Genomic DNA, 26,331 nt, shown 5'->3' with positions numbered 1-26,331 from the left:
TGTCAAAGATGAACGCAACTTGGTATAAAATTGAATGACTACACAATCTTCAAACTTTCTTACCTTAAGGTACCTATTATTAATGCTATCAAAAGCAGTCAGCATATCCAAAGGCATGGATTGATATAATATGTTCTTTATTTCATGTAAGCTTTAAGAATACTTAAATCCAAATTAAAACTTTCCATTTATCTGGAATATCTGATTCTCTAGATTTCAGTTTTTCTTCTGTTTTTCTTCTTTAAGGTAATTGTTCGAGGTGGAGGCCACATTTTGCCCTATGATCAGCCTTTGAGATCTTTTGACATGATTAAACGATTCATTTTTGAAAGAGGATGGGATCCTTATTGATGGATCAGCTACTTTCCTAAAAGAGAACGTCAAAATTTTAATCTTTGAAAAGAAAATTTTCAAAACAGAAAATGTCACATAAATAGGAAAATTATCTTTTTAAATCTGCAAAATGTTTCTCATCAATAAAAATTATCCTTGAAACAAGTGAGGTTCTGTTTTGGAGGATCACTACAAAATTAACTGTAAGAAGGTACTGTGCATGAGTTAGAATTACATCTTTTAACTTAAGGGATGGAAAGGATGGATTCTGAGACACCGATTCAGACGGAAATGGATAAATAAATGGGATATTGGGGCCTTGAATAGGAATTTTAAATTCCTTCTAAAATGATGTGAAAAGTGCAGTAAATGAATAAAGTTGTAACTACATCTTGTTCTACAAATAACAGAAAAGTTTATCATACCATGCATCTGAAGGTGTTTGGTAAATATCCGGTAAGAACATCTGACATCATTCCAGAGGAATGGGTGACCTTATAATAGTGGTGAGGAAGAGACTTTGGAATGTAGAAAGTCTTAGCAAGAAAGGTAGCTTGGAATTCTTTGAATTAGAAATCTTATATGTAAAAGAAATGATGTACTGATTGACGATAAGCAGAGGACAGAGAACATACTAAATCTTTGCCTTTTCTTTCTTTCTTCTTTTTGTTTTGTTTTTTTTAGTTTGTCGGTTCATTTGAAATATACGCATTTATCAAACAGCCTGCAGGCCACATTAGTTATGAGCCATTTTTAATTGGGGTTTTAAATTCTGTACTTCTTTTAGCCAAATAAAGAATAACCTAATTTTGTATAATAATTGTTGGAATATCAAAAAAATTTGAGATCATCTTGCATCAAGATATATACATTTATAAATATGCATACATGAGTAATTTTCCAACTAAAATATCACATCTCGGCACATCTTTCCTATTTATGCATCACATGCTCACATCTCTAATTCTACAGCACATTTGGCTTTTTCCACATCATTTCCCCCTCATATTACCCATCTATGAATTGGCTCACTGGGGAACTAAATTTAAAAAGTCAAAGCCTCTTGCTGAAGATATTTTATTGAGTTCTTTTAATTTCTCATTTTGTTCCTGATTTCATTCAGGGTTGAGAGTTTCCTTTTTTTTTTTATACATGTTGTTCATTGTGCCCATATACTGTGAGACCTCAAATTGAACATTCTGATCAAAAGCAAATTTTAATTATTGCAGAGAATAAACTGGGGGAAGTGTGCACAAAGCTTTGCATATAGCCCCACATGCAAGTTAAATAGTTGCATTTGGTCCCACTAATATGTAGTGGAAAGAGCACCACCTGTGGCTGGGAGACCTGGGATTTAGTCCCACGTGTGTCGCACATGCACTGGATGTTTTGGATAAGTCGTCTCACTGTACTGGCCTCCCAAAGTCTCAAAGAAGATAGCCAGAAGAGATTTCTGAGGTTCCTTCCAGCTCATATATCATTGTCATAGTTGACAAGGAACCATGTTTGTTTCACCAAGGAACCATGAGACGATATAGGCAAGCCTCACTATTAGTGGATTCCATATTTGCATCCCCTACTGATTAAAATTGACTTGTAATCCCCAGATCAATACTTGCTCACTTTGTGGTCATTTGTGAACATGCACAGAGTGATGACGAATTTGAGTTACCCAATGTGCACATTCTCAGCTGAGGTCAAACGAGGCAACACTGCCTTCTTGTTTCAGCTCTCCTAATGTAAACAAGCATCCTTTTGGCAGTCTACTTAGTGCCACATTTTCTGCATCTTTGTGCTTTTGCTATTTAAAAGGACTCCCAAGCATAGTGCTGAAGTGCTAGTGTTCTTGAGCACAAGAAGGCTGTGATGTGCCTTGTGGCGAAAAGATGTGTGTTAGATAAGGTTCGTTTAGGCGTGAGTTATATGCTGTTGGCTATGAGGTCAATATTATTGAAGCAACGATATATGTTAAATAAGGTTTCTTTAACACACATAAAACAAGGTTATGTTTTGATTGGATGACCAAAATGTTGTGACCAAAGGCTAGTAGGAACCAAATCCTGGATTTCCCTGGGAGCAGTGTTTCAGAACTCTAATTCAGTGTTTAGGGAGGTGTTATAGAAAATATCTACAGTGAACAGGCAGAATGGAGTGTTCTTATGGAACACTTAGAGTAGGAATCAACACAAAATCAGAGCTCAATAAGTAGAAGTGGTAGATGTTGTCATTATTTTAGATGTTGTCATTTTTATCATCTCCCTGTCCCAGGCACTAGGCCAGTGGGGACTGTTGGGGACAACATGCCAGGCCTTCCCAGAGCAACCCTAGCCAAGTCCCTTGAGGCTACAGTCCTATGGAGACTGAATCTGGCAGGAATTTTACATTAAAAGAAGGGAGGGGAGGGTAGTTCAGAGACTAAAGAAAAGCAAAATTTTGAATTTAATTGGAGAGAGTCCTTTGTGGAGAGACTCTCCCAGTTGGGTAGGCATCCTCCATGAGACACACCAGTCCATTAAGGTGCCCTCCCTTAGTCCAGACAAGAGACAGGCAGAAAGTGTCACATGACTGCCGTTACTGCAAGCAGACAACTTATATAAACAAGGGGTATTATAGTGAGGACAGGTGAGTCATCTTCTCAAGCTTCTGGGTCCAGCATACTGCCCGTGACTGCGACGTACACGCCTGTAGGATGTTATCATTGTGGTTCATTTCATAAAAACAAAGTCTTCAAATAGTAGGATCTCTATAACTCTCTGCCATGCGATGGGAAATGGCCAGGTCAGTCTCTCGTACCACATGGGCTATCTCAGGGCAGTGTATTTAAAGGAGCTGTAGAACCTGAGAATGGGTCCTGTATTCTTTCTTTCTTTGACAAAAAGACAAGGCTTGCAGATGAGTGAGTGGCTATTGTTAGTATGTCATCTAGCAGATATCTTTTTAAAAAGTAAACACATAATCTGCCCTTTCAAGGTAGAAGTGATACTTTAAAAATTAGTGAGAATGTAATTTCTTTTCAAAAGAAATTTAATCTATGGCAAGAGCATTTTGAAAACAGATGTTTGGAAATATTTCCATTTACTGTGTGTGCATTACCAAAAAAAAAAAAAATCCTTAACTCAGGAAAAATTTCAACAAATGTCTTTACATAAAAGATGGGATTGAAAAATGCATGTTGGGAGTTAATAAAGCTCATCTAATGAGGTATTGCTTCCATTTGGATCTACAGCTCTGGAATGTGTCTTTTTCAGCTCTGATGGACTTGGAGACCAAGTGTCAAAATAAACTGAACATATAACCAGACATTTGAATGTTATCTCACAAAAGGGTAATCCAAGATTTTCAAACATGACAAAGCATATTCAACACATTGCTCCTATTAAAAATACTAACAGTAATATTTTAGAAAGTATAAATATTTTGTACTACTAAAAATGAATTTTTAAGAATTAAGTATTTAAAATTTCATCCTTTATCATTTTAAAGTTTCCATTTTAATTAATATTTCATAGTATAAGTGTTCTTAGTATAGTAGTGGCATGGTTATACTTTATAAATGAGTGAATAATTATACATATTTTGGTATGCCTTCAGCAATTTTTTAACAAAAGGGGTGACATAGCATAAAGGTTTGGAGAACACTGAGAGGACAGAAAAAGTCTAAATTTAACAGTGGCCTTAAACTATGCACTGATTTTGTTAAGTTAAAAAAAACAAGGCATCTAAAAATATAGTATGTTTCATTTATAAGAAAGGAAGGGAGAAAGGAAGGAAGGGAAATAAAATCAAACAAATAAATAAATAAGGGAGGGAGAGAGACACACAGAAGTTTTGTAAGGAATAGAGTGCCTCTGGAAAGATAAACAAGGAACCAATAACCGTAGGGGAGGAAGTGTCGACAATGTGTTACTGGGCATGGGTGTGAAAGAGACAATTTTTTAAGTATATTTTGATTTTTATACCATTTTGTGCTTATGTTATATATGTAAATATTAAAAATCTGGCCCCAGGCTCTCAGAGAAAGAACTGCCTTTTGGGTCATGTTTCTGTGGAAGCAGAGCCCTGAGGATAGGTCCATGGCTAAGTCTGCTCAGCAGAAGGCCAGAGGAAGAGTGTTTGGGTTCCCTGGGCGGCCTGACAGTGGAGAGGAGATGCTGCAAAAAATTCAAGAAAAGGTGGGGTTTGAGGAGGTGAGAGAGGGAGACTCTGGCAACATGTCTGCTGAGATCAGAGAAGTGAAGAGTTCTGCAGAATCTGGAATGAGAAGCAGTGTTAGCCCTGCCCTCCCCACCCCCACTAGACACAAAGTAGGGCAGGGGGAGCTTGCTGAATGCTGTCGTTGCATTGTGCTGCGGGGTGGGGTGGGGAGTGAAGTGACTTGATTTGACCTTTGGGTTGCAATTGTAAAGAGGCAGAAAAGCATTTCTGTTGCAGTGGAAGTCTATTGGGAGGCCCATGAGTAGGTCTGGAAGGCCCAGCCTCAACCTCTAAGAGGTTGTTACCACGAGGCAAAACAGGCCTTCCCTGGGGATTCATTTCAGCTGTAGACACCTAATTCTGTGAATCAGAAGTAATAATAACAGCTATTCTTTTTAAGCCCCTAAAATGTGCCAGATGTTCACCAAGACATCACCAGGTAGATGGTTTTCCCATTTCACAGAGGAGGTCATGGAACTTCATTGATACAGAGAGACTTGCCTGAGGTTCCTACAGCCAATGGCAGAGCCAGTCCAGATTCAAACTCATGTGTCTCTCCTTAAACTCCATCCTTTTTCCACAGAGAAGCCACCCTGCCTCCTGATCCTGAAGCTTTCTCACCTGATGACATCAATGGGTAAGTGTCAGGTGACCCCATTTGGGGTTACAGTGTATACCAGAGTTAAAAATGGGCTTTATTTTTAAATATTACATACACCAGATTATAGGAAACTAGATGTTGTCCAAGAGGAACTAGTTTAAATTGGAATCCTGATTCTCTGGAAAGTACTAAGAGCTGTCATTTAATTACTTATGTATATGAAGTTCTTTAGCCATCTTTTCTCATGCTACCAGAAACGTGGTAGATAAGGCCAGAAACCAAAGACAGATCCTGGAATAAACTGCTTGACTTGAGCCCTGATTTGTCTGGGAAAGTCTGGCATTCCCTTTCTATCTTCCTGTGAATGACAAGACCCCTCCTCTTACTGCTGATGGTATGTGGGCATGGCCGTATCGATATTTATGCCATGTAAGCCCCTGGTTCTAAGTTCAGAAACCATTTCATTCTTCATGCTGAGCACTTTCGGGGTTGCTCTCTGGTCCATGGGACTAGCTGCAAAGATGAGTGATGGGGGCCCATTCAACTCCACCATCACAAAGGAAGTGTGTACCCTGGGATGAAATACAACTACCTGCTCAGATTACCTTTTCTTGCATACTGTAATGGTTATTGCTATTATAATTTGGAAGATTTAAAAAACATTCAGAAAACAAACCTGAGAGTGATTGATTTTGCTGCCCCTAAGACACCGAGTTAGGAATTGAAAGCAGACCATTGTGATTTATATCTGCTCGACCCCAAGGAAGGACATCTGTTGGATCATTTTAAAGGGAATTTTGGCAACTTCAGGAGTGTGACGTGGGCTGTCTGCATTCCCCTGGGCTCTGCAATTGAGTAGAAGAGGCCAGGCCTGTGGTTGCTGTTCAAACGGATTTAACAGGAAAATTCGTTGCATCTAGCCAGATCTTTTGGGTCAATATTACTCTTTTTCTTAAATCTTTAATTTGCAAATTGTTCATTGCAAAAGTTAAGTAAAAACATCCCCTCCCCAACTCCACACCATACCAGTGGTGACCACTGATAACTCATCCCAGGCTAAGGGAGGGTGGGCTACCTTGAACTCAGTACCACTAAGACTGCACCCAATGGGGGAAGACAATTACCGCCCCACCAAAAAAAATCAAAACAAGGTGTTGTTACTAGAAGAAAGGAAGCCTGGAGGCCAGGCAGCCCAGAGCCAAAAAATGTCCACCATATGCAGAAGTCAAAGCTCAGTAGAAAGAGTAAAGCCAACCTCTACCTTTTGACATACAGTGGGAATACACACTGTTAATCTTCCTTATTTCCCAATGAATATTTATAATCAAAACTCACATGTACATCTAGGAATCTTTGCTGATACTTAAAATTTTCTTACATGAATCCAAGGGGAGAAGGGAAGTGAGTGCCTGACAGAATTGTGGAGGGGGAAGGGGGAGCATTGTTGGAAGAGAACAGGAAAACCAGATACATCAACATTATGAATAGAGATTCTCCTGGATCCCTGGCCCCATCATGGCTGCCATCATGGTTGCACTAGGATGTGCCATATTAAACCTCATAGGTGACAGGACATGTTCTGGGTGCTAAAGATACAGAGACAATTTTTGCCAACACTCCCCTGCCTCTGAGACCCTCTAACTGGGGAGAGGGGAGCATGGGAGAGGGAAGGTGGGTAACCACTGCACAAATAACCATAGTCCCAGAGTGCTAAGTGCTTTCGTAGAGGAAGGTACAAAGCACTCTGAGAGCAGAGAATAGGGAGTGATGAATTATTCCTGGGGAGGAGAAGTTTTCCAAACTGAGGGGTGGAGGAAGGCTGGAGGTCCAGAGGTCAAGAGTAGCATTGACCTTGCCTAAAGCATGAGCGCAAGTGTGCTGGGGAAATGGTGAGGCTCTGGGCACCCCTGCCTTCTCTCCTCCTGTTTTTATCCTCCCACCCCTGATAGTTCAATTATTTTGTTACAAAATCTGAATTCTCAAAGAACTGCTCTAAACTTCTGTGATGGAAAAAGTAGAAGGACTGATTCCCATATTCAACTGATTTGAGTAAACCCCTAACGACCATGCTTTCATTTTTCCATCTTGTCTCTATAGAGTTGGGGAAAGATTTCGAAGGCTATCTGCCTGTAAGTCCATCCATCAAGTGGTGGCATGTGAAATGGCATTTCTTTATTGAAATCCACACACACTGTACAGTAACATATTGGGACAGGCTGTCTTATACCAATTTCCCATCTCCCCAGGGAAGAGAAACATCCTGTAAGGAGGTCATTTTGAGATGGTCCCAGAGTGTGACTCACTGGAGGGAAATGCCAAAAGCTTTGGGTCAAAAATAAACAAAAGTGAAAAAAATACATCAATTCTATCCAAAAAAAAAAAAAGACTGGGAGTGGTGTTGCACTGGAAAATTGAAGCTGATCTTGGGCAGGACAGAGGGAATAGTGGAGAGGGATTTTGTTTAGTAAATTGTTTGTTCAGGGTGAAATTTCACCAGCATATACTTTCCTGGGTAGGGCTGTGAGGGACAGAGGGAAAGGGATCTCTAATAAGACACGGCTCCTTCGAATGAGCTCCTTCTACCCCTGAAAAACCTTAACATTTGTTAGCCTAGAACCTAACAGGTTCTAAGGATATTTAAGAGTTCTAGTTCTAAGGTCTTTAAGAGTTCTAGTTTCTTATGCACTGAGAGATGTAATTCTCTTTTGGCCTCTTAAATAAACCAAACTCCATGTAGCTTTGCTTCTAGATCATATTCTTCCCTTGCTGGGTGGTCAGAGAGTAGAAAAAGATGCACCAGCCCAGGGAGCATGTGATTTTGAACCCCAATTCCAAATTTTCTGGGATTTTCAACTCCTTAGTGGAATTTTTTCTCCCTGGGCTTAAGTAGAGTAAAAGGAGTTGTTAGTCACATATTCAATTTGGAAACATTACAAAGACAAGAAAAAGAATTTAATAAACTTGAGTTATTAGCATACCCCCAGTTATGAAAACTGGAATTGGGTGGTTTAAAAACACTAGTGCCAATCATTAAAGAAATGCAAGTTAAAACCACAATGAGATATCACCTCACACTGGTCAGAATGGCCATCATCAAAAAGTCTACAAACAGTAAACGCTGGAGAGGGTGTGGAGAAAAGGGTGTTAGACCTGCGCGGTCTCCTAGGAGTTTCGACTCGCCCAGGAAACAACAAGAGTCGGAAGTCGATGCAAAACGCAAGAGGTTTATTGAAGGCCGGTGCACCGGGGTTCCTTGGTCCTCACGCAGGAGGTCGAAGAAGGAACCCTTTTGGGCGCGAATATGTCAGTTTTATAGGTTCCCACTTCCCCGTATGTAAATTATAGATTTGGTTGTGTTCTCCTGCTGATTGGTCCCGGCTTAGGCTCGGACCAGAGAGGGAACTTGTCCCCAGCTGCCTGATTGGTCTTTGACAGACACCTTTTTTACATTTTGTTATCTCCCTCCTTCTCCCCAGCTGCCTCATTGGTCTTTGACAGACACCTTTTTTACATGTTGTTATCTCCCTCCTTCTCGGAAGGGGGCCGGACATCCTGGAAATTCACCCATTGTCTAAGAAGCCCCTATTGTCTGGAGAGTTCTTAATCATTAGCTGGAACAATGTCCCTCGAGTCCCACAAGGGAACCCTCCTGCACTGTTGGTGGGAATGTAAATTATTATTATTATTATTTCCTGCTTCTCACTCCACACAAATCCCTAAATTCCCAACAGAGGTACCATCAAATAAAAACAAGAGGTCAGATCTAGAGAGATAGGGGAGGCATGCTTGGAAAAGACCAAAAGGAGGTACATAGCGGTGGGTCCTGAACCACCAAGGCAGCATGTGGTGCCCTCCCCAGAGAGTGAGATGGATTTTAGGGTCCCCCTTTCTCCCCTGCTCCCCTTGTCGATGCAACAGTGGCCTGGAAGGCCCAAGTTCCATCAGTCTTCATGATGAGCTCTTTCTCCCCTCTGCCCAAAGCCACCGAGTAAAGAAAACAACTTGGTATTAGGAGTGGAGGGCAGGTGATGATGGGCTTCCCTGGGGACAGATGTTCAACACTGGGAAAGACAGCAGAGGAGTTGGGAATGTTGGCAATGAATAGTTGCTACTTTTCCATGTTTATGATGTTGAAGGATTCTGGCATCTTAATAAATTCCCCAAAACAAATTCCTAATGAAAGGCATAACAATATGTAAAGAAGAGAAAACTGTCTAGCAGAAAACAAAGAGAGTGATAAAACTAATATATGCCTCAAAATGGATATACAATGTCAAGGCTATTCCTTCTCACATCTTCCTGAATAGTTTTCATAAAACCACTATAAAAGGATTCTATATTTATTGGAGAGAAAACTGCATGGGTCTGCCCTGCTGTTCCTCAGGAGTTGACTGTATGTTCACCAGAGCAGTTGTTTCAAACTGTGCCTGGGCTCAAGTTCCAAATGACACACTGACTGCTGTCCTTACTCTCAGCGAGTGGCCTTGCCTCCTAGTCTACTGAGACAATCAAAAAGATCCGACACTGGATCCCTGTTTTCTTCCTTCACCCCAACATGCTGCTGCAACATCACTGCCCATATTCCCTTTCTACCATGGCAAAGTCATGACCTCTCTTCAGAGCCTCTCACCCACAACTCCAACTTTCCGGATGGAAACTCAGATTTAACATGTCCAGACTGGTCCTCTTTCCCTCCAAACCAGAAGCTCCTCTTAGTTTTTCTTTGTCTGCTGAGAACACACCCATTCTTGCAATCACCATCCTTCTCCTGCCTTGCTCTCCAATTCAACCAGTGGTCAAATCCTGTTTACGCTACTTCAGCAATGTCTTTTGCATCTCTGTTCTCCTTTTCCCTTGAGGAAGAGAACTTCAATTCAACAATATTTATTGAGTGCCCACTATGTGACAGGCACTGTTCTAGATGGACAGAGATATAGCAATGAGCAAGCCTGAAGACCTCTCCTCCAAGGCATTACATTCTGGTGGCAGGTCAGCGTTCAAGTGCACACATACCTACAGAGATACATATTGACAAATGCCATAAAGAAAATCAAAGCACGACGCGGAATCCGGTGTGGTGGGAGGTGAGGGCATGATTACGTCGGGTGGTCCGGAAAGCCCTCCTGATGCGCTGACATCCGAGCTGGGTCTGAAGGAAGGGCAGGAGGGAGCCTCGCCCATACCTGAGAGAGTATACTACCAACACTGCAGGACCAGCTGGGAGTCCTGGGCCTGTGAAGGGAATAAAAGCTCAGGATCTCATCCTGGAGGAGGGGCCGGTGCTGTCAGACTCACGGAGGCAGTAGTTCAAGGTAAAGCCCTGGAACGTGCTCAGCTTTGCTCCCTCCACCGGGTGCCACGCACTGTGTGTGCTCAGGAAGTATTTAACTGAAGGGGGGGTGGTGTCCAAGCATCAAGCACCGCTATTTATGCCACGTTGAGAAGTAATAGATAACACATAAAAATACGAATAAATGTAGGATGTAAAAACGACCCATAAGCTCGTAGCTCAGATATAACGAATTTTAAACTTTTAATACTAGTCCTTCTAGTCATTTATTATTTGTAGATCCTATTTCTTTTTGCATTTGAGACAACAGTATGTCCTGTTGTCTTCACTTAATCCTACTGCGATTTTTAATATCATCCACTAACTCACTGAAGATACTTAAGTGATACTTAAGTGTATCTCTAACCGGTTGCAGCAGCTTGGACAAAGTGGTCACAAAGCGGCTGATTCTTTCTTAAGGGCCACAGGAGGTGCTCAGAAGCCAGTGAATTTTATGAGGAGGGGGATCTACGGGCCACCAAACCTGTAGACTGAGACAGAGTGACAGCATGGATCTCCTGGCTGCAGGATGCCAGCTGCTCTCTAATACAGGGAATGCCTCGGCTTCCCTGTGCAGAGGGTGTGGTCAGCATTAGCGAGATGGTGCCTGTGACTTCTCCCCCTGTCCCTCTGGTCTTGAGGCATTGGAACATTTCCTAGAGGGTCATTTTGTTCTTCTTGGGTCTCTGTTTTACCTCTAGTAACTGCTCCCACCTGTTCCTAATGCTCTCGCTGGATAAATGATTCAGCTCAATTCAGTGTCTACAACTTGTGGCTTCCTAAAAGACCAGACCATTTTGTAACACAAGGAAACATAGCTCAAACCAAGTCAAAACACCTAAGAGAAAATGTATTTATTTTCAATGTCCAGGATTATAAACTCTTCAGCTATTTAAATAAACATGTGCATGGGTTTGAAAAAAAAATCAGAAAGACTTAACAGAAATCAAGCCTAAGCTCTTCTCTGATGCCGCCTCCTATCCTTCCATCTGCTTTCGGGACAGCTCTTTCTGGAAGAACTGTAGGACCTGTGCTGAGGTGTCCTCTTAGCCCCCGGAGAAATATAATGGGTGTGTTCATGGCCCAAAAGGAAGACACCATTAGGTTTGAGTAGAGTAAATGCAGATTTTTACAGGTGAATCAACATTGTTATAGCTTGAGGATGTTTTGGGCTGGTTGTTGAAGCCACTTTTTTGCCCATGAGCAACAAATTAATTTATTCAAGACTTGCATTACTAAAAGGAAAACAAAACTAAGGCAGGACAAAATTAATGAGAAACTTAAGAAAAGAAAATCACAGCCACCAACAGACAACCCTAAGTTTGGCTGAGATGATTAGAGCCAGATGGAGGGGGGAGCCCAAGTGACCAGATGGTTGGGACGTGTCTAAGGACAGAAGCGGCTATACATCCCCCAGCACAGTCCCAAACCTTCAAATCACTTGCAGTAGCAGAGAAGTATTTCCTATCTTCCTCCTTCTCCTCCTCTTTCCTTTTTCAGCAATGGGGACGTTCAAGGTTGGAGCTCTTTTAAATGAGAAGGCACGGTGGGATGGAGCTGGGTACCAAAACTGAGGAGTGGGGTGGGTGGACTAGAGCAAAGCATTTAGGACTTCAGTCATGATCACTCTCCCAAAATTCTGGATTTCAAAATAAGACTCCCTTCTCAGAGATAATAAAAGGTACATTTGGCTGCTCTAAGGCTGTCCTACAATCAATTCCTGGTGGGTTGTTAGACATTTTAAGCTTAACCAGACCTGTACAGATCCTCCGTCTAATTCTATCATGTGGCTTCTAATGCCTTCGTATGTAGCCTCTGGCAACAAAGCCATTTTCCAATTGCTAATATCCTCTCCCTTCAGCACTCATCCTGCCAGAATCATTTACAGCTCCGTGTCTGAACCTCCCCAGAAAAGAGACTTTTTTCTCTTCAGCGAGATAGTTTCCGGAAAACAACCCTTTGCACGGGACAAATGAATATAGAAGTTCTGTTCATTACAATTAGCACAACAGTGAAGAAGTTCAGGGACCTCGGTGCTACATAAAGGAAAAGAATGTCGCAGAAGTTCTTTAGGTAGTATTTTTAAATTTATGATTCTTATCACATTTGCGACTTCACCCATTTAGTGAAGAACACTAGTTCGTTCATCATATCAACGCTTTGTTAATGTTTCAATTCACTCCAGAAGCCCTTATGAGAAGCTTGCGTGAGCTCTATAGAGACAGGGACTTTGGTCTCTTGTGTTCAACCCCGGACGCATACAGCTTCTAATAGAGTAGCTGGCACTTCACAAGTGTTCATTAATATTTACTGTTGAATGAACCGAGGTATTTTCTAATGGGAAACTGAAAGTCTGGCCATCATTTGATTTGTGGTGTTTTGTGTGAAACAGAAGTGTTTCTCTAGCTTGGGGTTAAGAAGGGAAATTCTAGTTTCACTCTTAGGAAGCAACAAGGCTCTGAAAATAGATTTTTATCTAGCTTTCTTTAAAATTTCGATCTACCACTAGGTATTTAGAAAGTCAACCCTTTCTTCCATTACAAATAAAAACTCCATCTTCTGTCATAGCAGTACTCCTTTGTCAGCTACAAGCTAAGCCCTGTCTGTAATAACAACATATTCCTCACCCTATGTTATGCCTAACAAGAGGATTCTAGGCTCGGGTAGAAGGGACAGACTTCAAATTACATATGCTAAGATGACATTTTCTCAATTCTCTTCATCTCTGGGGAAACAAAACAAAAGTAGAATGTACAGTCCCAAAATACTCCATGTTGTTTTATTTCTAATCATTCTTAGCTATTTGATGCAGCGGTTGAGGATTTGAGAAAATACAAAATTTCCACCTCTTCTTTTCACTGTTAGAAGAAAGCTGATTTAATAGAACTCTAACAACTGTTGGCCAAATCCCAGATGAAGCTGTGCAGTGATTCTGAAGTGACTCTTTAAAAGTCTCTCTTATTTATAATGAAATTATAAACTAAAATCTAGACTGCTGTAGAATCCTTTCCCAGAAAGAAAAATCTGTTCCAAATGTGCTGACAGCTAAAGAGAAAACCAGTGGTGCTCCTGACAGGAAAACTGGGCTGGGATGAAAGAGGCAGAACTGAATCCTTTGACTGAAATTCAGATGGAGATCTAAGAGTTTTCTGGGTTTTCTTTGAATGTGAGCATAGGGAATACATACCAGCAAGAGGTAAAACCAGTTCGTGTTGATGTCAGACCTGGTACTTCTAATAGCACCTTCCTCTGCTTCACAACTTGCATGTGGAATTCCCATGAAAAGAAAAGCACATGCATTAAGAGATCTCCAATGGGCCGTTGAGGATTTGCGGATGGAATTTCCATGTTCCTCCTGTTTTGATAGTTTTAAAACCAATTACCATGAAATGTGGATGTGATCCAGTTGTGGACTTAGCCTGTGGATGTGGCTATCGAGAAAATGAGCATATCAATGGACGATTTATCTTGGAAAACTGCTGTTTAATCTATTAAACGTTCAGTATAAACTATTTTGTTAACTGTAGTAGAAGCGATCATAAATCACTGTTATGTGTGATTATTACTGAAATATAAAAAATGCCTTATCATGTTTTTGGACTATTTGGAAATATAATTAATGCATATCTTCTCAGATTCAGCCTCATAAACAGGAAATGTGATTTAACAGCATTTAAGCTTCTGAGAGTTAAATGGACTTGGCTGTTTACTTCTCCCTGCATTAGCTGGGTTATTAGAAGTGTATTTTGTTAATCTGACTGACAATGAGGTTGACAGTATAACAGCATTACCACCAAAAGCAGCTTTGATTGTTGCCTTTAATTAGAATTTTCATACCATAGCAGCTTAGATTTGCCAGGGATTCTTGCTTTAAAGGGATTATGTTGAAGATTATAAAAGTAGAACCCTCCTGGAAAAAGCCTGGATATTCATCTTAGGAACTGCAGCCCCACATCCCTATTGGCCAAGTTGCTTGTGAATGTTTGAAGATTCCTGTCACACTATAAGTTGCTGTGAAAGTGTAGAGCAGCTAAAGAAAAATCCTCCCAAGGAAAAGGCTGATTGGGAGTTGGCATGGCAACTGTCAACAGGACCCAACCTTTCCCATTTTAGAAAATTCAAATCTAAGAGCTGGAAGTAGAATGCTAGAATGATCTGAATACCTAAAAGATGAGAAGATAGCAGAAGTGCTGTTTAATTAAAGAAGATACAATCAGAAAACAGAGTAGAAGGATGGTGTTAGCAAAGAGCTAAAGAGGCCTTCATTCTTTCGTCTAGCGGAAGCAGAATATCAGATGGCTGAGATGGGGACTGAGGCAGCCTCGTGGGGACGAGGGCATTGTGCTGGGCTGGGCAGCCTTCCAGCCCCGAGGTGGACCAAGGGGACAGGCCGCACAGGTGGAATTAGAGCACTGCCCACAAATCAATTTAAATATTTTATAATTAAGGGAAAATGGTTTCTAAGGAGCACTGCCTCCAGGAAAGGGATTTGGAGGAAGACCAATAATAAAATTAACTGGACCTCGATCTGAGCCACAACGCTATGTGGCAGTGTTAGCTGTGTCATCAGCTTCTTTCTCAAGAGAAAACCTGAGCCCCATTCGCATGAAGGCATGTAGGGCTCTTCCCAGACTGCCAATCAGATGACACATTCAGATGACATTAATCATAAGGGAAGAGGCACTACTAAAACTTCTCCCCACACCCCATTAACATATTCAAAAGGTGATATAAGATCCAGCCTCAAGGTGCTTGAAATTCATTTGGAAGAGATAAGACTAGGATATATGTGGACAGTTCTTTAGAATATTTATTAAGCAATAAATAACTAGCTGCAGATGGACACTCTCTAGATTCTACAGTCTAGTTGAATCTCATAACAGCCATTTAGATCCCTGCATAAGAACTTTAGCAGGTATCGTTCCAGATTGAGGAAGAGACAAACATTGCCAAATATATGCCTTGACGATACTTTCCTAAAATGGAAATGTCTTTATTGCCCTTACTGATGAAGAAAGAAGATTGAGAGCAACTTAAGTATCCATTATCTGGGTCTTCTTACATAAATATGATGCCCTTTTTTTTCTTTTTTTAAACTAGAGAATGAGGAAGCTGACTTTGTTCTGATACAGAAAGACCTCTGTAGCACTCGGTGTCCAAACAGGAGAGTAGAAACCACTATATATATTTCAAGCAGAGAAGGTTGCAGTGTAGGCAACTGGTTAAAAACTGCTGGAAGTGCTAGGAGCAGAGAAAGGAGGCAGCTGTAACCTAGAATGGGAAGCTGCCACTGTCCCTCGGCTGGATCCTACGAGTGGCTACTTACTGCCAGTGTTGCCGAAACCACCCCCAGGCTTGTGGAGCTTGTAGCACAAGCAGTCAAGCCCAGCTGCACAATCTTGCTGCTGCCAGTAGCCGGGGAAATGATTAATCTCTTTCTCTCACACTGGGACCTACTACCTATGCCTCCCATTGGAAGAACCTAACATGAAATTGGCCAGATGAGTGAGTCTGAAAGGGGGATGGAAAGTATCTAGAAGGATGAATTCGGACCTAACAGCCAAGAGACACAATCTGGTATATCCATTCTTTTGCTACTCAGATCCACACATTCCATTGTATCCATCCAACGTCATACCTCCACATCATATAAATGAATGTAGGCTCACTCTGTCCCCAAAAGGGGGGTAACACAGTGTGGCACCGCTATAAGGAGGCAGCCTCAGCCACTGTATTGAGCTCTGGGTGATGTCAGTTCTTCTCTTTTAGTCACCATAGCACCTTGGATATTCCTTAACCTAAAGACTAAGTTGTAAATTTAACCACCAACGACACTCAGTGTTATGCTTAACAAGCAAAGAAGAAATTGCAGAGTTGCAAAAGTTCTTGTTTTGGTAACTGGTAACAAAACTAGTTGATTGATAATGATAATAGTTGAATAATAATCGTTAATGAGCTTCTTCCAGTGTCTAACCCATGTTCCATTTGCCTTTAACCAACACTTCAGTTGTTTGGGGTTCCTTCCTGGCAAGATGATTTAAACCTTCCTTTCTAAGGAGTGTGACTATTCCAATAACGTTTTTTTCCACAATGGAAAGAGTTCAATGTAATAAACTTGCTACTAGGTGGCTGGCTGGTCCCCCTGGAGAATGATGCCGCATCAGGGCTCAGCATTAGTCTCTGCTGTCAGCAGCTTAGGCATCCAGCAGTGACAACAGCCAGAGCAGCCTTGCGGAGGGGAAGTCCATATTGTTGAGCCCACACGTGACTTGGCTTCCTGCCACAATGGCCACATCCTACGTGAGCCTACTGAGCAAGCCTCAGGGTGGCTGGGAAAGGGGCTGCCTGACATCCACAAAATGGGCATCCCGTCCAATTGGTTACTGAGAGCCTCATTCCGGATGCCCTACGGTGAGCATTCACATAGGAGGGTGCCCATATTTAGAGATTCATCTGCAAACGTCTTCCTCAGACTCCTGTGCCACCGATATACCAAACCACTAGTCACCCACGAATTGGCATATACCCCTACTCTGGCCATCTCTCCATCCAGACAAAGTGGACAACTGCTCAGGGTTCAGCCTTGAGAGAACTTCTCTTACCGCATTCCTGCTTTGGGCTATAATGCTTCTACAGTCCACATCTATCTGATGCCTTCAAATTGTAAGGGACCATCTGTGAACCTGGTCCAAACAGTTTCTTCCTCCACCATCTGTCAATCCCAAAAGGACAAAGGTGTGGGTTGAGGGAGACTTACAGTGCAGCAAGAGGAGATGCTATGGGAGTAGGAGCTGCCTGCTCACGGAGCTCACCTGCACATTCAGGACCTGCTCAACTCCAGTCTGGTGTACACTGCCTACACTGGACGACAATTGCTGCCGTGTACGCCAACCGTATGGCTTGGTAGATCCGTGTATTGCTGCAAAACAAATTATCCCCAAACTTAGCAACAAGCATTCATTATCTCTCATGGTTTCTGAGAGTCAGGAATCCAGGAATAGCTTAGTTAGAAAGATCTGGGTCGGGGGTCTCTCACGAGGTTGCAGTTAAGCGTCAGCCAGCGCTTTACTCACCCCGAGGCTTACCTAGACATGCTGTAGGCCAGGGATTCTCAAGTGACAGCAGTTTTGCTCCCCCTAGGATATCTGGCGATGTCTGTAGAGATTTCTGGATGTCACAACCGGACGTAGAGGCCAGGGATGCTGCTAAACAACATCCTACCATTCGCAGATAGCCTCCCACATTGAAGAATTATTTGTCCCCCAAATGTCAACACTGCTGATGCTGAGAAATGCTGCTAGGGAGGCTTTTTTTGCTCTGGTCCCCACACAAAACTCGGCAGCTTTGTGGATTACTCAAATGTTGCTTTGAACAATACCCTCAGAAAGAGGCTATGTTATCTCAAAAATCAAGAGATATAGAACACTGTGCTCTTTCTCAGTGGTAGGTGATACAAAGTATAGCAATTTGCCCTTCTATTTGGAGAGGAAATGCCCACATTTCTCAGGCCCCTGGACCCCTTAGAAACTTCACTGAGGTAGTAGGCCTTTGACTTTTCTTGGCGTTTCTCTCCCACCCTCTGGCCTACATATGTCTTATTAGGGCATCGAGAGTATGCGCTGCTTCCTGCTCACCGTGTCAATAATGTAATATATTAGCATGGTGTTCCGGGGAATATCAAGATGATCAAGGCCCCTGCAGACTGGATGTTGTCAGACAGCGGAAGAGTCACAGAGGTCTGAGGTAAGACAGGGAGGGTGTTTTGCTGATCCTGCTAATTGGGAGCAAACTCCACCTGGGGATCTTTGCTAATTTGGTGTTGAGGAAAAAAAGCAACCGCCAGATCAATGGTTGCCTTCAAAGTACCAGAAGCACTGTTGTGTTATCCAGTAAAGAGGCTACATCTGGTCCGGTACCTGAATGATTCCATAAGAATCCACAGTCATTCTCCAATAACCATCTTCCTTCTGTCATGCCAAACAGATAAGTTAAATGAGGATGTGGTGGAACAGCCCCTGTATTGTTCAAATATTAGATGGAAATACTAATCTCTGCAATTCTCCCAGGGAAGTGGCATTGCTTTTAGTTTACTCTTAGGTAAGAAGAGGAAATTCCAGGTGGCTTCTGCATGGTCCTGCCTACCATAATAAGGCTCATCACCCAGGTCAGGGAATCAATACAGGGGTTCTTCTAGTTGCTGAGGACACCTATTACAGCTCTATTCAGGGATGGGAAAATAAACATAGTGGGGGTGAGTAGACCCACTGTGAGGCAGCCACACCCCAAAATTTCATTTATTATTTGATCACCACACGAGACCCCTACCCCCAACCCCTCTCCGTGGTCCAGAGGCATGTTGGAACTTTACAGATTAGCATCGACTCAGAACTAACGTCTAGAAATTTCCCAAAGGCCTGGACAGTCCCCCTTCCTCACTGCAGTTACCCTAGTTAATGGCTGCAGATCTTCCGGAGAAGACTTAAAGGAAGATTGACACTAGGTACTTACAGCAATGTTACAGGGTCCCTTCTAAGGCTTCCCAGCCTCTCCTTCTCTCAAGGTCAGAGTTCTCAGACCTTAGCATGCACAGGACTCAGCTGAAGTGCCTGCTAAAACAAAGACTGCTGGACCCTCCTCCAGAGTGTTTGCATCCGTAGGGCTGGGGGAGGGTCTGGAAATTTGCATTTCTAACAAATTCCCAGGTGCTGTCGCTGCGGCTCCTCCTTGGACCCAGCTGCAAAATCAGTGATCCGGGCATTTCTATGTCTTTCAGCTGATTCAGATCTGAGACTTGGGTGATGAGCTATGACTCTACATTGAACTCAGGTTTCTAGTCACTGGATCTAGAGATTTCCCAGTTATATAAATCAAGTGATTCCTAGTAGAATTCCGATCTGTTTTGGTCCTAGGGCCACGATGAACAATGAACAAACATCAAAGGTTCTCGTGTGCTGAAATACTCTGCTTTGCTGCTGCAGACACTCTGCCCATTATAGTAACTGCACCCACCTTGCTGATGGCTGTTAAGGGCTGCCACTTGGCTCTGCCCCTCCAGAAGCCTGTCACTGATGGAAATCGGGAAGTCTATTTTAACAAAGGTGTCTTCTTTCATCGGTGGGTTTCTGAAGGATCCCCACATAAGAGAGTTACCTTAAAATATCTGCCGAGTCTGGAGAAGACTGACCACAATAATATCAATCAGGAAAGATCTTTTCCATTCTTATTACCACTCTGTCTCCCCAGATCTCCATCCTGGAGAAGCCAGAAACTGTGGTTAGCATAATAGGGTAACAAGAGGAGAAGCCCTGCTTGGACAAAAAGAGAAAAAGCTGATCACAACCCCACCCCTACTGCAGGCTTAGAGGATGAGAAGCTTTATCTGCAAAGCAAGGTGTTAATTATTACATGGAATTTAATTACTAAAATGAGTGGGTTTTTGCGATTTAAAGTGACTGACTGCAGATCCATTTGTATTATTGAAGAGGCACCAGACAACTCAGGGGTCTGCCTGAATTTTCATCTAGGTGATGGTAAAGAAATATCCCATGGAATGGATTATAGAAGATACTTGGAAATACAAATAATGTTGCTTTGCAATTGAACCTTCTAAGACCTGCTTGTTCAATGTACCAGTTATGATGGCAAATGATGTGGAAACACATAGAGATGGTTATATCTCCACAGAGAAGGTAAGAGATAAGACGGCGTGCTCCCAGACACAGCCACAGCTTCCCAGGTCCCCAAAGGAGATAGGCAGCTGTGGATGGTACTGTCTTGAGCACTGAGGGTTCCACTGTAGCCTAGAAGTACACTCGTGGGCTTTTATTCCCTCCTGGCCCTGCCTCACATCTGTCTGTTCCCGAGACTCTGCTAACGTGCCTACACACTCATGGGGTGCAAAACAACCCCTGTGTTTCTGAGTGTTAACTAGGAGATTGGGTGAAATGAAATGCAATTTCACAGAGTATCACCCAGGAGGCTCAGACTTTAGATCTGCCTGCATTTCATTCCTGAATGTCCCAAAACCATTTCTTGGAAAGTATATCATTTCCCCCCTTTTCAGTAAATGCTAAAACAAGCATTTTAAATAAAGCATTTAAATACACAGATAAGTCCATTTCTGGATTCTGCTCTTTTCTTCCCTTAGATCCCTTAGCTTATGCCTGCACTGGCACCAGAAGAACAGCAAAAAGGCCAGTGGGACTAGAGCAGAGAGAGGAGCAGAGTAATAGGAGATGAGATCAGAGAGGAATGTTCTCAGGGGGTGGGGGGAGTGTCACATTCTGCCTTTAAACTCTGTGAGCCATGGAAAGGTTCTGAGCAGGGGGTGATGTGATTTGATAGGTAATAACAAGATCACTCTGGCTGCTGTGTTGTGCTATGGAGAACAGATGGTGGGGGGGCGAGAATGGAAGCGGGAAGTTATTGAAATAATCCAGGTGAGAGATGACAGCTGCCTGGACTGGGGTGTTGCTGGTGGAAGTGCCAAGACGTGGACAGAATCTGGATATATTCTGAAGGTAGAGCCAACAAGGTTTCCTAGTGGGTTGGATGTGATGTGTGCACAAGTGGAAGAAAGAAGTTTTAGGGAAATACCACACTTCAGACATGTCTAACTTGAGATCCCTCTGATATGCAAGTAGAGATATCAAGTAGGTAGCTCAACACACAAGTTTGTGTTTAGAAGAGAGATCCAGGCCAGATCCAACCAGACAATTTGAGGTCTTTGAGACAGACAAGGTATTTAATGCCATGTGGGTAGACTGGATTGCCAAAGAAGAGGCACAGACAGGGATGAGGTCCAAAGACTGGGACCTGGGGCACTCCAACATCAAGATGTCATGGAGGGACTTCCCTGGTGGCACAGTGGTTAAGAATCCGCCTGCCAGTGCAGGGGACACGGGTTCCATCCCTGGTCCAGGAAGATCCCACATGCTGTGGAGCAACTAAGCCCGTGCACTACAACTACTGAGCCCATGCCCCTAGAGCCCGTGCTCCGCAACAAGAGAAGACACCACAATGAGAAGTCTGCACACCACAACGAAGAGTAGCCCCCGCTCGCCACAACTAGAGAAAGCCCGCGCGCAGCAACGAAGACCCAACGCAGCCCAAAATAAATAAACTTATTAAAAAAAAAGAAAAGACGTCATGGAGATGGGAAGAAACCAACAAAGGAAAGTGAGAAGGAGCAGTTTGTATGGTTGAAGGAGAGTGTGGCATCACTGAAGCCATGAGAAATGGTCCAAGAAAAACGGACGGATCAACCCTCTCAAAGGCTGCTCACAAGCAGAGCAAGATGAAGACTAAGAATTCACCACTGCTGAAGCAATGGTCATTGGCAACTTGCCGGAAGCAGTTTTGGTAAAGTGGTGAGGCTGAAAGTCCTAACTGGAGAAGATTCAAGAAGACAGGGAAGGGCTTCCCTGGTAGCGCAGTGGTTGAGAGTCCGCCTGCCGATGCAGGGGACGCAGGTTCATGCCCCGGTCCGGGAAGATCCCACATGCCGCGGAGCGGCTGGGCCCGTGAGCCATGGCCGCTGAGTCTGCGCGTCCAGAGACAGGGAAGAGAAGGATTAGGGACAGTAAGTGTAGACATCATTTTTCTAGTAGTTTTGCCACAAAAGGGAAGCAGACAAATGGGGCTGTAATGGACTGGGCAAGTGGGGCCAATAAATGGTTTTTTTCTTTTAAGATGCAAGAAACAACAGCATGTTCATATTCCGACTGATCCAGTAGAGCGGGAGACACTAATGATATAAGAGAGTGAGGAATGAATTGCTAAAACGATGTATGGGCACCCATACAGGCAAACAGGCACCCTCAAACGCTTCTGGAGATACTGCATACTGGGTCAAGCGTTTTGAAGGGAAATATGGCATCATGTATCAAAATTATAGATGCCCATATTCTTGGACACAGCAGTTTTATTTTCAAGATTCTATTCTGCAGATATTAGCATCTAGGTGCAAGGACACATTTTCACATTATTTATTAAACACTGTCTATAATATCAAAAGCCTAGAAAAAAACCTTAAATGTATATGGATAGTGGATGGTTAAATCCATACCTGGAATACCATGCAGCATTGAAAATGAGCTTGATCTACATGTACTGTTCTGGGAAAACCTCCAAAATTACTTAAGTGAAAAACATCAGGGCACAGAAGAATACATGGTACCTGTGAAAAAAAGCAGAGAATAAGATGATGTGCAAAGATGGAGCTATAAATTGATATAAAACACATGTTTGTATGTGCATGGAACACTTCTGAGAGATGTGGACCTACTTCCCACTGGATATCCTTTTCTAATGTTTCAATTGTTTGTAAGAAGTGTATTTATTATTTTTCATTAAAAATTAATAAAAATAGAAAAAAATCTTTGCTAAAAGGAAAAATGTAAATTAAAAACTTCTGTCTCTTACTTTATTAATGTAAAGGAGATTTTCTTATATAATGTTTAAGGGAGAAATACCATTATCTTCTAGGTTGTTTTGGAAGGAATGGGGAAAAAAATCCTTTTAAATTGATTTTTACTGAAACAGCAAGGTCTTTACTCAATATTTGCAATACTGGGATATAAATTCTCATTATGTTTATCCAATATAAAAGATTTTTAGTTTCAAATATAATATTTTAAGTCAACTATAATTCAATCAATAAAAAAAGATTTTTAGTTTCAAAGTGTATTTCTGCTGGGCACACAATAGGCATCCCATAAAAACGTTTTGGGTTGAATCAGATCACTAATTAGATGAATGTCAACCGTAAGCATTGGGAAATGGAATTTAAATACAAGACATTATTGAGGCTCCCTTCTTTTAAAGGTGAGTTTGTGGGACTTCCCTGGCGGTCCAGTGGTTAAGACTCCGCGCTTCCACTGCAGGGGGCGCAGGTTCAATCCTTAGTCAGGGAACTAAGGTCCCGCAAGCCGTGGCACTGCCAAAAAAAATAATAAAAAATATGTAAGGTTTTAAATAAATAAAGGTGAATTTGTAGGTGTGTATACATGTATGTGTACTTAACATAGATTAGCATTTTTTCTTTTTAGTTTATTGGATAGACCATAAGGGTGCTATGAACTAAACCAGAAAGTTATTTTGATATAATTTAGCAAACCAGTTAATTATGTCATTAATAATGAGGAAGTTATCAATTACGAACAGAAAGGAAAATGAGGTGACCAATCGGCAGTAGCAGAAATTATCCTTGAGGTTGGAGTTTAAAAACACACTTATACTGAATTCAGAGGATATTTTAAGCACAAAGGTTCTCATATTAATAGTTCTTAAAAATAAAGAACTATCCATTAGATACTTCTGAAAAGGGAAAGTGGAAATTCATCATTTTTAGTGTGTCAGCCTGGAATCTCTTATTCAGTACTTTCATGAGCCACATTCATAGTGAAGACCACATTGATAATCTTGATGGATGACAAGACCTTCAAGTGCCTTCTGAAACATCAGGTAAGACTGCATTCCTTTCTATATTTTTAGTATTAAGCATAATTATTGTAATCAAATCTTTTGAAACCTAGCCCTCTATGCCACAAAATAGCATCATATATAATAATCTTCTCATTTCCCAACCTTAAGGATATTTTAAGCGTTAGGAATTCTCTGCTGTTTGTTTAAGCTTGCATGTTTTTTCTTTCCCTAGTTTACTGAATTATTTATTAGTTACACAGTATTCAGACTCCGTGCTAAATGCCACTTCTCTTTCAGTTGGAGTACAAGTACCTTATTCTGTTTCATTGTCAATTTTAAAGCTCACCTGAAGCTAAGGAAGTAATCATTCATTGTGATAGAATTGCTGGGATGGTAGTATAAATATTTGCAAAAACATTGGGATTTTGTTTGTAACATTGGGTCTATTTGCCGCTTTTTTGTTAATAGACAGTGATATACGGGCAATATATAAAAGCTTCACACTAAGGTGCAATTATTTGTAGGCAAGACCTGCACCCTGCCAGGCTTCCAAGATGAAAACAAGCTGAAATCTGGTTTGCTGACAAGATGTTCATCTATTTGGATTTAAACAGGAATTGACTGATGAAGCATTCTTATACTTATATGAGAGTCTATGCAAGATGCCGTAAACCAGCATTTTTCAGGTTTTATGGTGCGAAGGAATCAGCTGGGGATTTTGTTACCATACAAATTTGGGTTCACCAGTCTGGGATGGGACCAGAGATTCTGCATTTCTAACAAGCTGATGTTGTTGGTCCACAGACCTCACCTTGAACAGGAAGGTACAGAGTAGTCCTCAACCCTAGCTGCATGTTATGGGGGAATCTAAAAGAAATACAGATGTCCAGGTCCCACTTCAGATCAAGAGAATCAAGATCTCTGGGCATGAGACTCAAGCACTGCTAATTTTTTTTTTAATGTTCCCAAGTGCTATGCACTGAATGTGGCCCCCCCAAATTCCTATGTTGAAGCTGTAACCCCCAATGTGATAGTATTTGGAGATGGGGCCTTTGGGAGGTAATTGGGTTTGGATGAAGTGATGAGGTGGGGCCTTCATGGTGGCATTAGTGTCCTTATAAGAGGAGACACCAGAGAGCTTGCTCTCCCTCTCTGCCATGTGAGACACAGTGAGAAGGCAGCCATCTGAAAGCCAGGAAGAGAGGCCACACCAGAACCTGACTATGCTGGCATTCTAATCTTGAACTTCCAGCCTCCAGAAATGTGAGAAAATAAATCCCTGTTGTTTATGCCACACAGCCCCTGGTATTTTGTTATGGCAGGCTGAGCTAAGACACCAGGTGATTCTAATAATATGCAGCCTAGGTTATCAACCATTGTTGTAAAGGGTATTGAGGTGGCATGATCCTAACTCTGTTTTAGGATACTTACAACCTACTCGAGTAGTTAAGACTTGGGCCTATAAAAGTAAAAGCTAGTCAAATGTAAGACTGGGTCAGAGAGGTAAAGAGTATTAAGAGATCCAGAACAAGAGAGGACACAGTGTTGGGGTGATGAGGGAAGAAGGCTATGTCCCTTCTTAAAGAGTCTTGCTGAGGACCAAATTTTTAAAAATTGAAGGCATAATTTACATGACACAATAAAATGACTACAAAGATATTAAGCATTCAGTTATGACTGTTGATCATTGTTTACACTCACATAATCAACCTTAATCAAAATATAGAACACTGCCATCACCCCAGAAAGTTCCCTAGTACCTTGATCCTATCTAGCCAATTCCCAGCACTCACAGAGGCCACCACCATTCTGATTTCAATCACCATAAATTAGCATTATCTGTTTTAGAACTTCATATAAATGGAACCCACGGTCCTTTTTTGGTCTGGCTTCTTCTACTCAGCATAATTATTTTGGGATTTATCCACATTATTAATGTATCAATACATGTCATTCCTTTTTATGGTTGAGTGACATTCTACAGATATACCACTATTTGTTAATCCATTTACTGTTGATGGACGTTTGAGTTGTTTCCAGTTTAGATTTATTAGAAATAAGGCTACTCTGAATATTCTTCTTAAATTCTTTTTTCAAAACATGTTTTCATATCTCTTGGGTAAATACCTAGAGGTGATATTTCTTGGCTATGGGATAGATGCATGTTTAACTTAATATAGAAATTGCCAAACTGTCCCCTAGAATGATTGTATCATTTTATGCTCCCCCCAGCATTGTACAAGAGTTCTATAGATAGTTGCTACATGGTCTCACCTTAGTGTTAATATGTTTTTATTTTAAGGCTCCATTTTTTTTTTAATGCACTCATCTGTGTGATGACACCAAGACCTTCAAGAAGCAATTTAGCATAGTAGTTAGAAGTATTGAGTCCTTGCAGGATAATCTAGAAACACAAAGAGAATTACTGATATAATAACCCTTTGACCCA

The 26,331-nt window shown here is 41.8% G+C and overlaps 1 protein-coding gene across 2 annotated transcripts in view; it reads left to right on the top strand.

Moving 5' to 3' along the window:
* CPVL (carboxypeptidase vitellogenic like) overlaps positions 1-20,186 on the top strand; it is a 133,099-nt gene extending 112,913 nt beyond the window's left edge. Inside the window, exons 13-14 of one of the 2 annotated variants that reach the window (XM_079932009.1) lie at positions 5,111-5,164; positions 18,060-20,186. In XM_079932009.1, coding sequence (XP_079788135.1) covers positions 5,111-5,131 — 21 coding nt within the window. In that variant the 3' untranslated portion in view covers positions 5,132-5,164; positions 18,060-20,186. Of the gene's footprint in view, positions 1-246; positions 496-5,110; positions 5,165-18,059 lie in introns of those variants that run through there. The other variant, XM_079932010.1, reaches the window with a different exon arrangement.
* Positions 20,187-26,331: the final 6,145 nt, after the last annotated feature.

Source organism: Stenella coeruleoalba (assembly GCF_951394435.1).
Source record: "Stenella coeruleoalba genome assembly, chromosome: 9".
NCBI lineage: Eukaryota > Metazoa > Chordata > Mammalia > Artiodactyla > Delphinidae > Stenella > Stenella coeruleoalba.
Note: the sequence above shows the minus strand (reverse complement) of the source record. Positions and strands in the feature narration are given on the sequence as shown.